Source organism: Amaranthus tricolor, chromosome 2 (assembly GCF_026212465.1).
Source record: "Amaranthus tricolor cultivar Red isolate AtriRed21 chromosome 2, ASM2621246v1, whole genome shotgun sequence".
Taxonomy (NCBI): Eukaryota; Viridiplantae; Streptophyta; class Magnoliopsida; order Caryophyllales; family Amaranthaceae; genus Amaranthus; species Amaranthus tricolor.
In genome coordinates, this window is record NC_080048.1 from 1,617,330 (window position 1) to 1,629,234 (window position 11,905).

The window sequence follows — 11,905 nt, forward strand, 5'->3', positions numbered from 1 at the left end:
TGGTCGAGCAGTCAGACAGAATGTATCCAGAAGGTATCTGCTTCTCGCTCGACCGAGTGAACTCTCTGTTCAGTCGAGCGGTTTCTCTGATGTGCATGGGATGCTGATTTTCGACCTTTCAAGTTCTTGGAGTTATTTCATATTATTCATTACTCAGTATTAACTATGTATTCAAGTGAGCTATTGATATTCTTGTATCTAGTACTATATATAGAGCTCTCATACTCACACATCAAACACATAAAACACAACCCCTAAGCCAAACACATAGCCTTTTGTTTTATCTCTTACTCAATTGTAATTCTTCATAAAGAAGTGTTGTTTATACTCATTCTTGATATAATATAAACAGAAACTACACACCAAGGAGGACGTAGCCATCATTGGGTGAACCTCCTTAAATCCTTGTGTCTTTTTGATTAGTTTACATTGTCAAACGTTGTTTTGTTCATTGTTATTTGTATCGTTCTTAGCATCGTAACGGTTTTGGCAAACATTTTCAAAAGCAATAAAGATTCAAACAAACAAAAAAGAAAATCACACCGAGAAATTAACGTGGTTCACTATCAACGTGATAGCTACATCCACCGGCACCAAGAATAAACTTTTCACTATAAACCGGGAGATTACAAGATGAACACGAGAAACCACAACAATGGCTCTCCAAGCTTTTTCTCTTTTAGTTTTCCTCACTTTGTGTTTTACATTGCATCATATGCTCTAATTCTAATTACATGAGGCCTTTATATAGTATACCTCATAATAAAAAGAAATTAGGGTTAAGAAAATACAAAAGAAACTGTCAAAAACTAAGAGTAACCGGCCAAAAACGTGTCAAAACTAACTTCCCGCGAAAATCGTAGTGCTCCGCGCCCCGCGTAAAACTCCGCAGTCCCCGCACAACCTTCTGCCTGGCGACCTGCGTTATCCATTTGCCAAATCTTCATCCCATATAATGACTTGTTCGAGTCACTATATTTCAACAATCTCCACCTTGACGAGAGCACCTAGTCAACCACTACCTCATCAAACCATAGTGAAGCAAAACCATTCTCAAGCCAAACCCGATGCAAAGTTCAAGCATAAGCCATACATCCTGACAAGTCTCCAACCAAGACCCATCCCGATAAGTCTTCAACTAAGACCCATCACATACTCGTTTCCAAATATAACAACTCATAACGCTCAACTAGCATCACAAGTTCACTCATAATGCTCCATATGCATCACGAGTTCACGAGGCAAGCTCCACCTTGAGGTTGTGCACACCTCCACCTGTGAGCTCCCTCACACCGCCCCTAAGGGCCTATACTTATGAATCCAGCATAGTAAAGAATCTACTAGGACTGTCAGACCATCCTACCTTCTTTACCTCTATCTTCATGTACGTGGATTCCGAATGAAATATGACCATACCATGCTTTTCCCGAACATCAAGTACTTGATCGCTAAACAAACAATCATAGTACACAAAAGGTAACCAAGGTTGATCACAAAGAACCATCACCGAGAACATAACACAATCAAACTCAGCGAACACAACCCAAGGTTCAATCGATGTAACAAAGCACTTAACATCATTCCCGTACATAAGAAACACAACAGCTGATCCAAGCAAACCGTAGAGAGAAAAAATCTCTACCTGCCAGTGACCCCACCCAGGTTGGGTCACAAACCTGCAAATGACACTTCTGGCATGCGCAAAATAAGTACACATCACAGCATACTTCAAACACCGAACCATAACTCTAGACATGTAGACCGACTTAGCCTAAAAATGAGGTGATGTAATTGAGCTAAGTAACACTACCAGTCTATACAACAATTCCCACACTCTGCTCATAGGTAAAGTCATAGCAAGCCACTACGCCCGCTCACTATACTGTACTACGTGCTCATAAGTTGGAGGTCCAATTGACTCCACAAAAATGGCTACCAACCTTGCCAATCCCACAAGGTTCAATGCATAACCTACCACACTTATAGCAACCAAAACAACACCCCCTACAGCCAACCTATTAGACTTCTCGATAACACGTATAGGCTTTTTTTGAAAACCTTTAGATCGACAGAATGTTCCCTGCACTGACTTCTTTAAACTATCCACAGAGATAGAGATAGCACCAGAAATCACAGTCAGAGATATACCTGGGGTAGCATCAACACCATCAATTTGGGGTCGAACAGAAATGGATGAGGAGTTAACCTCATACTCCACCTCAAACTCGGTACCACTATCACCATAATCAGTTGCTGCAAAATACACAACAACACACCAAAGCCCTAACAAGACTCCAAATATGAGATAACACGATACCCTACTGAACCAAACCACACACATACTGGTCACCTCTAATCCCATGTGTAAACCTCGATCGAACAAACTAATCCAGTATCTACTCAACAACCAAGTACCAGAGAGCATGCATAAGGCTCTCCCTAACAAGGTCCAATTTGCTATTCCTGTAACATCGTTCTGCAATGGTGTTATCCCATAGGTATGATGCCACAAAATACCTAAAACACAGAACATAACAAATCCACAAAACGAACTATTCAAATGTAGCCAACTAACCATCTTACCATACAAGTGATCATGAGCTTCAATGCTAAGCTCACACCCGTGTTTAAACCCAAACACCCAATGCTTGTCTTCCTCAAGGTAGGCATCCTTGACACATGTAAGACGATTACCAATAGAAAATTCCAGTCCTCTACTTTCACCCATATGACAATGCCTATCCCAAACCATCATATCCTGGTAGCTAGTAGAAGCACTAACAGCAGAACTAAGCAGCGTAACACCTTGAAAGACCTACAGGGATTTCACCTTGACACCCCTAAGTATCAAATCCGAACCTTTAAAGACACTCACTTCCCCATTGCTATACTCACCCTTGAGCCCCAAATCATCTAGGGTCCCAAGCGATATCAAGTTCTTCTCCAATGCAGGAACATGCCTCACCTTAGTCAAAGTAACCCTTCTCCCATCACTAGTCCGAAGTCTCATGGAACCAATACCTACTACTTCACATGAAGTACCGTTAGCAATCGTAAATGAAGCCCCAAAACAAGACTCATAAGTGTCAAACCAATCACGACGAGGACTCATACAGAACGAACTACCAGAATCAAGAATCCAGCTATCAACCAAGTCACTAGACTCAACACAACTAATCAATGCTAAATCTTCCTCCAAATCATAGCTCTTGTTCTGTTTACTTTCGATTATTGTGACCTGAGATTTATTCTTTAATTCTGGACATTTAGGCCTAAAATATCCTGGTTCCTGACAGTGATAACATATTATGGTCTTAGTGTTGCTAGACCCATCTCTACTATTACAAGTATCTGACCTAGCACCGTTACTATTGTTAGACCCCTTTTTCTTTCTAGAATTTCTACCTAACCTAACAACTAACCCACTGCCATGATTCTCATTATCACCTGTCGCCTTTTGACGCAACTCCATAGTATAAAGTGTTGCCTTCACTTCTTCTAGGGTCAAAGAGTCTTTGCCAACCACAAAAGACTCCATAAAGTTCTCATAACTATTTGGTAGAGAAACAAGCAATATTACTGCTGCATTCTCATCATCTATCTTAACTTCTAAATTACGCAAATCTAGTAAAATAGAATTAAGATTTTCTCGGTGATCACTTAATGGCGTACCTGACTGCATCCTGAGGCTAAACAACCGCTGTTTTAGTAGCAATTTGTTGGTTAAAGATTCTGTCATGTACAGTGACTCCAATTTTAACAATAATTCTGCGGCCGTCTCCTGATCAGCAACCTCCGTGATGATATGATCATCAAGACTTAGTAAGATGGTAGAATGAGTCTTCTCTTCCATCACTACTATCTGTTCATCAGTCCATCCGTCTCTAGATCCCGACGTAGATGCCGCACTCTTTGGGATCAACGGACGCCAAATCTGCAACTGCTTTAATAGCGCCTTCATCTTAATCTGCCATAGCCCAAAGCTATTCTTTCCATTAAAATTTTCAATCCTTATTGTAGAATCTCCTACCATTGTTTCCTTCAAAAACTCTTCCTAGGATTAAAACTGAGCTCTTGATGCCAATTGTTGTGCGACAGCGGAAGCATAGATCGAAAACAATAATGAAAGCAATAAAGATTCAAACAAACAAAAAAGAAAATCACACTGAGAAATTAACGTGGCTCACTATCAACGTGATAGCTACATCCACCGGCACCGAGAATAAACTTTTCACTATAAACCGGGAGATTACAAGATGAACACGAGAAACCACAACAATGGCTCTCCAAGCTTTTTCTCTTTTAGTTTTCCTCACTTTGTGTTTTGCATTGCATCATATGCTAATTACATGGGGCCTTTATATAATATACCTCATAATAAAAAGAAATTAGGGTTAAGAAAATACAAAAGAAATTGTCAAAAACTAAGAGTAACCGGCCAAAAAAGTGTCAAAACTAACTTCCCGCGAAAATCGTAGTGCTCCGCGCCCCACGTAAAACTCTGCAGCCCGCGCACAACCTTCTGCCTGGCGACCTGTGTTATCCATTTCTCAAATCTTCATCCCATATAATGACTTGTTCGAGTCACTATATTTCAACAAACAGTTTGTGATGAATTTATTTTACACAACTCCTGCTTCCTGCCTTCTTGTATCGGGCCAATGGTTCACACAATCGCTGATTCTCCTCAAGTTGATGAAACAACTGGCAGAAACAAGGTATACAAATATTAGTAGTGATAATAATTTGCAGATATTCCAATAATATTGTGATTATTTTAAAATAAGAAAATTAACTATCAGTCTATTACAATCAATTTTGCAATTTAGAAACTTACAGAAATTATACAATTTTTAGAAATGACAAAAATTGTTCTTTTAAACTGAAATGAGATAAAATACATTAAACTAATAATTAAAATCAATCATTCACATTGTTTTAATATTATCTACTTTTTCGGTTATGTAATTAAGACCTTTTAAAAATTGTTCTAATACTAAAATGAGAGAAATTATAAAATTAACATATTAATATAACTAGCTGCAACAATTAGGGCTGCACACGGTCTGGTCTTGTTTGACAGAAAAATCAGACCAGACCAGAAATTCCGGTCTGAAAATTTTTCAGACCAGACCAGACCAATCAAGACACCAGACCGTTCTAGAACGGTCTGGTCTGATCTGGTCCACGGTTTTATTTTTTTTGTATTTTTTTTACACAGAACACATTCTGCATATTCCTGTTTACTTGTACTCCATTGATGCATTCTTGCTTTTTTGGTCAAAATCTCAGAGCTTCAATACCCTTTTTTGGTGTTCTTCAAACCATCAAGATTAGTACTTTTCTTCCATTTTTTCTGATTTTCTTCTTTAATGCTACAAAAATATTCACATATGGGTTTAAGAAGGGAGAAAAACAAGAAAGGTTGAAACTTTTCATGTATATATGCCTTCTAAACCTATTTCTCTCCATTGATGCATTCTTGCTTTTTTGGTGTTCTTTAGACCATAAAGATTACCACTTTTCCATTATTTCTTCTTTGATGCAATATAAATTAGCACATATGAGTTTAAGAAGGGAGAAAAACAGGAAAGATTGAATCTTTTCATGTAATAATGTCTTACCCAGATCAAAAAATCAGTCAAAGAATAAGATCTAAGGTTGTTCTTTTTGCCATAACAATTTCAGCTGTAGCAATTTTCTTGATGACAATAATCTATATTCTTTACCATTTATGGGACTCTTTTTCATCGTTCAAAAACAAACCCATTTGACTCAGCAACTCCTACTTTGAAGCTTCAAAAATTCAGCTATAAAGAGCTGAAATCTGCCACAAATAAATTCAACCTAGATAATTGTATTGGTAAAGGAGGGTTTGGGACAGTTTATAGAGGGATTTTAAAGGGATGGGAAATCTATAGCAATCAAAAAACTTGATTCTGCATCTTCATTACAAGCTGAAAGGGAATTTCAAAGTGAGCTTACTGTACTTGGTTCAATTAAATCACCTCATATTGTTTCATTATTACGGTTTTCCGGTCCGGTTTGGTTTTAAAATTTTAAAACCGGGACCGGACCGTAAACCGTTTTAAAAAAAAAAACGGACCAGACCATTTAGACCGTAGACCAAACCAAATATTTAAATTACGGTTTGGTCCGGTTTGGTTTACGGTTTAGACCAAATCGTGTTCAGCCCTAGCAACAATCAATATAAGAATGCCCTAAAAAATGTAATTTGGTTCCCTAGCTTTAACATTTCCTAGATAATTCACTTTTTGATTTCGTAATTTATTTAAAATGACTTAAAAATAGATTAAAATCGACAATAATTCACTTATTTTTTGTTGCAATTTGCAAGTGGATAAGTGGTCCTTAATAAGATGATTATATTTCACTCCAGGCCCTACCACCTTTTAAGAAATAAGCAACTCAAGTAAAGAACAAACATATACTATTATGTTACATACATTTCCAGAATTTGTTGCATTTTTGTGAACATAGACTCATTCACCTCTTAATGTAATCTACGAACTCAATCTCTTTCTTTATTTCACTAAAAAGTTGTATCAACTACTTATTCTTATCGTATTCACTAACTAATTAAAAAGCTAGAATTTTAAACCCATAGAAATAAAAATATAGAAAAATCACGACGCTATAGTCATTAGAAAGTACAAACACGAGATAATGATTAAGATCAGATCATATTGTACTACAAATATACAGTTTTGAATGTTAGCAAAACTATTTTTTGCGGTCAAAGTGAGCTTATATATTTTTCAGACATGATATATTTTCATCATTTTTACAATGGCAAAAATCTAACCTTTACAATATAAACCACATGAGCAACATTCACTTTATATTTTTTTTGCAATCACATACTGATAAGTGATAACAGAAAGACAAGTGGACTGAAATCTAACCTTCTTATTTAAATTTATGATATGAAGTACATAAACTAAATTAAATTAAATATTTGAGTTTGTAGAGTATGTTTTGGACAACAAATAAGAACCTCGTAAATGTTTTATGAAAGAACCATCATCATAAAAAGCAAACAGAAAAAATTAATGGAGTTGCATGATTAATTAAGTCGTTAATGAGGAGGGGTTTTAAGTTCGAAAGTAAAGATGCAAACCATTTATTAGATGTTTATATAAAAAATAAAGTATGTAATTACTCACTGAGATTTTTGATGTGTTTGATTTTCTGGAATTCCTTTCCGTCGGAATTTTCGCATATTTTTATTAGATATGGACAAGCTTGTATTGTAAGGCTGTTGAGGGAGGTGAGGTCCTTCATTGCTTCTGGAAATGATTCGATGCCTGGACAATCATCTATATATAGAGATTGCAGAGATGATAAGCAACTCATCCATTGTGGTAGCCCTTGTAGTCCACACAAAAAAAGTTCGAGGTATTGGAGGGAGGTCAAGTGTTGCATCCCTTCAGGCAGACTTTTCATTTCTGAGAGACAATTAAATGTGAGTTCACAAAGGGAATGAAAGGATTTCCAAGGCTCTTCGTCATCTTCATTGATGCACAAATTGTGATTGTAATACAATGATAGCTTCTGCAAGGCTATAAGGGACTCCAACCCTGAAAGTCTCCTCAGATTGTCACAACGTAGAATTGTAAGTGTTTGGAGGGAGGTCAAGTGTTGCATCCCTTTAGGCAGACTTTTCATTTCTGAGAGATCACTAAATTTGAGTTCATGAAGGGAATGAAAGGATTTCCAAGGCTCTTCGTCATCTTCATTGATTCTCAAATTGCGATTGGAAATCAATGACAGCTCCTGCAAGGCTGTAAGGGACTCCAACCCTGAAAGTCTTCTCAGATTGTAACAACCTTGAATTTCAAGTGTTTGGAGGGAAGAAGCACAACTCTGATTTAATTCCTCCTTGAATTCTACAAAGCTCTCCACCTCTGAATCGATACAGCGATCTAGGGCAAGTGTAGTAATACCATTTAAGCGTAGTGATTTGAGATGACTCACCTTGTGGCTTATACAAACATCCCTAGGTTTGGTGATCACATCAACTTGATAATTCTCACAAGTTATTAGCAACCTTTCATTGATATTTTCTAATTCCAACTTTTTCAAGCTAGGGCAAACGAAATTTGAAGCCAATTTAGGGCAATCTTCAATCCGCAACGTACATAAAGTGGGGAATTGGTGCTCTGGAAAATTTTCAGGGCTTAAATAAGGAACAAATGATGTGAAGTTATGACAACTTATCATATATAAACAAAAGAGGCGGGGAAATCTCAATCTCATACCTCCCTCCTTCCACCATCCTTTCAACTCTTTCATTCGATAAATTTCTAGAAATTCAAGAGAAGGAAAGAAATCAACCACTTCTTTTGTATCATCGTTGCTATTGCTTATTCCTTCCTCCATATACTCTACACTATATAAGTGAGAAAGTGTCAATGATTTCAGATGGAGCAGTTTACTAAGCACAGGTATTTGCTCCAACTTATCACACCATGTGATCTCAATGTGGCTAAGATGATGTAGGGGAGAGATTGCAAACCATTGTATTGCTTTACCATTGTAGCTGTCCAACTTTATACTCTTGAGAGGGGAAGGTGGTTGCAAGTTTTTCATGAGGCCTTCAGGATTAACACATTCACCTCCAAATTTAATAATAAGCTCATTAGTGAGATGTTTCGTGTCTTTCAAATAACCTCCTTCTGTATCACTCACTTCATCCACATGTTCATAATTTTCTCTTATTATGATACGGATGCTTCCTTTGATCTTATTGAGAACTTGTAACACTTTGAGTTTTGCATATGAATTCCCATTGCCCGCCACAAAATATGGTAAAGTTCTAAGATTTGTACATTTATCAATACCTAAAGGCATACCTATCAAGTGACGACATTTGCTTATGTCCAAATGCCTAAGGTTAATCAAATTACCAAAATCTTTTGGCAACTCCTCTAATCGTTTACATTCTAAAATTAATGTTTGTAGATTATATAGTCTTGTAAAGGAATCAGGTAGTGCTAACAATCCTTCATCCTCATCATCATCATGTAAATAAACATATCTCAAAAGCAAAAACTTATGCAAAGATGATAATATCAATCTTTGAACACCTGACAACACATGCAATATCCTTAAAGCAGTCATGTTCTCTACTTCTTTATCAACCATTCTATTAATGGAAATGTATGAACGAATCTTAGCACAACACATTATATGCTTTTCATATTTACAATCATCATTCAAATGACGTACCTTCTCTCCCACATTCTTTGTTTTAGAATTTACAACACAAATTTCGTCTTTGCTCACTTCTTGAGCAATATCGTGGATTAAGTCATGCATTTTAACAGACTCAATATCACCAAACTTGTTCTTCACCACATCCTGAAAAAAACACCTTCGCAACAAAATTAAAAAATATTCCTCCGCAGCAACTTCTAAACTTTGACCCCCATCTAACGGTACAATATATCCCTGTGCCAACCAAAGGTCAATCAACTTCTTCCTATCCATCACATGATCCTTGGGATATATTGCGCAGTAACTAAAACAACTCTTCAACGAGGGTGTAAGATTGTAGTAACTAAGCTTCAATGTATGCAAAATTTGGTCACTACCCTCCTTAATTTCACCCAAATCACTCTCTTTAATTGACTCCCACTTATTTCTTGATTGACCACGTAAAAGACTTCCTATAACTTTTATAGCAAGAGGAGTGTTACAACATTTTTTTACAATATTCTCCCCTATCTTAACCAACTCTTGATCTTTTACTCCCTCAAATGCTATCATCTCAAATAAATACCACGAATCCTCCTCGGACAAACCGTTTAACTTATGGACATGCTTACTTCCTATGCAACTAGCTGTCTTCTCTGAACGAGTGGTTACCACAATCCTGCTTCCCACTAGACCCATCCTCAAGAATTTCTCCAATTCCTTCCAATTTGCATAATCCTCATTCCATATATCATCAAGAACTAAAAAGTACTTTTTTCCACTAATTTGCTCTTGAAACTTCCTTTGCACTAACTCAAACGAGGATCTATCATCTAGCTTCTCATCAGTATTAAGTAATTCTAAAATTTTACAAAGTATTGTCATCACATCAAATTGTCCCCCATCTTGATCTGAAACACATACCCATAATGACAAAAACCCCTTTTGAATGCTCTCATCTTGAAATACAAGTTGAGCAAGAGCCGTTTTTCCCAATCCACCCACTCCCACAATAGTCAAGAAACAAAATTCATCACTAGCACTAGGATCTAACAGCACATCTAAGATTTCCTTCTTATCAGAATCCCTCCCAATAATATCCTTTACATCAACATAAGAACAAGTTTCCTCCCGCCTCCTAACAATAGGGGTACAGTTAATAAGCCCAAATTTATTGTGATCGTCAGCAATAGTATCCAATTGCTTCCTAATTTCCTTAACTCTACGAGACATCTGTTTAGCTCGACTAACCTTGTCTTTCTTTGAAGAAAAGAAGGCACGTACCTTTTCGAAGAACTTACCACCCCTGTCGCCATCGATCTCATTGAGCTTAGCCAGAGTGAAGAGCTCATCGAACAAGTCATCAGCATCGTAAACAGCAGCCTTGAGGTCGGATATATAGCCCTGTTGTGCCATTGAAAGGTTGCGCTTAGCCTCAGCGTCAACGAGCAAAGCCTTGATGATTATGATGGTTTTTTCAAGTTTTTCAAGCTCAGATTTGTAGCCCCAACGGTAACAAATATGTCTGATGAGCTCGCTCCCAATCACCTCTATGAGCTTTTCAACAATGGAGATTCCAAAATCAGCCATAACTGTGGGTTTTGAGAAAGATAATAGTAGATTGTAATTTGTGAAGGATGCAAGATGTAATCGATAAATTGGTCAATACAAAGCCTTAAAACTACTGTAGATTATGATAATGGGAAACAGTTGTATGAAAGGGACTCAACAATAAATAATACTTCAATTACGAAGTACTTGTCCACTCATTTACATTATTGGTTTTTTAGTCTACAAATTCGCTAACAGGGAAGATCATTTTAATTGGTTTAGCTCAATTTACATGTATTTTTATAGTAATAATTTTTTATAGTTTTAAAGTTATTAATTATAATTTAATGTGATTAATCATACTAATTTAAAGTGATCACTTAACAAAATGGGCTTATTTTTATGAACTCATCTCATAGTGAGACAGTTTCATATAAAATCATTTTTATTTTTAGTCTGTTTAATACAATATTGGTTTTTTGGACAATGATTTTTTATTTGTTTCAGTCTTATATAAATCTCTTTATTTTTATGGATACCGTTTATCCACTTTTTTTAAATACTATTTTTCTCTGTTTTAAATTAATTGCAATATTATTATTTTTACCCGATTCAACCATTTTATATATTTATAGTTAATTTGTAATCTATAAGTTAAAATATAGGCAAGTTAAAATTTATTGAATTCATCTTAATAGAAAAGATTATTAATACTTATTTTTATTTTTTTATTATATACATAAAGTAAAATGTTTGAATTGATTTTAAAGGAAAAAAGTAGAAGTATATTTCCTCTGATTTTTAATAGTTGCTACATTTCTGTTTTTTTATTATCCAATGTACAATTATAATTTTTAATATCTTTAATTTTATATGATAAAAAAATTCTGAAAAGTTAATATTATGAAAATATGCATTAAGAAGAATCAAATAAGATCTCACTTGATTATATTTTACATTATATATAGAAAAATATATATCAAATAAAATTAGTTGTTGAATAATAATTGCTACATAAAATATACCAACTACTCCCTCAGTTTTCAAATGTTTTTCTCATTTACTTTTTGCACAGTTTTCAAAGTAAACTTTGAGTTTTAATATCTCTAAATACGCATTATAAAAAATATTTAAT

At 35.7% G+C, this 11,905-nt stretch overlaps 1 protein-coding gene across 1 annotated transcript; it reads right to left on the reverse strand.

The window, feature by feature from the left end:
• Positions 1–4,716: 4,716 nt before the first annotated feature.
• LOC130807017 (disease resistance protein RGA2-like) lies at positions 4,717–10,938 on the reverse strand. The gene is made up of 2 exons (XM_057672300.1): positions 7,188–10,938; positions 4,717–5,827 (listed from the first exon to the last, which is right to left on the reverse strand). Exons 1-2 carry the CDS (start codon positions 10,807–10,809, stop codon positions 5,811–5,813), a joined length of 3,639 nt encoding a protein of 1,212 aa, XP_057528283.1. The 5' UTR covers positions 10,810–10,938; the 3' UTR covers positions 4,717–5,810.
• Positions 10,939–11,905: the final 967 nt, after the last annotated feature.

What these genes read in the sequence shown, in the direction of transcription:
- LOC130807017 (XM_057672300.1), bottom strand. Translation starts at nt 10,809, where the DNA reads ATGGCTGATTTTGGAATCTCCATTGTTGAAAAGCTCATAGAGGTGATT.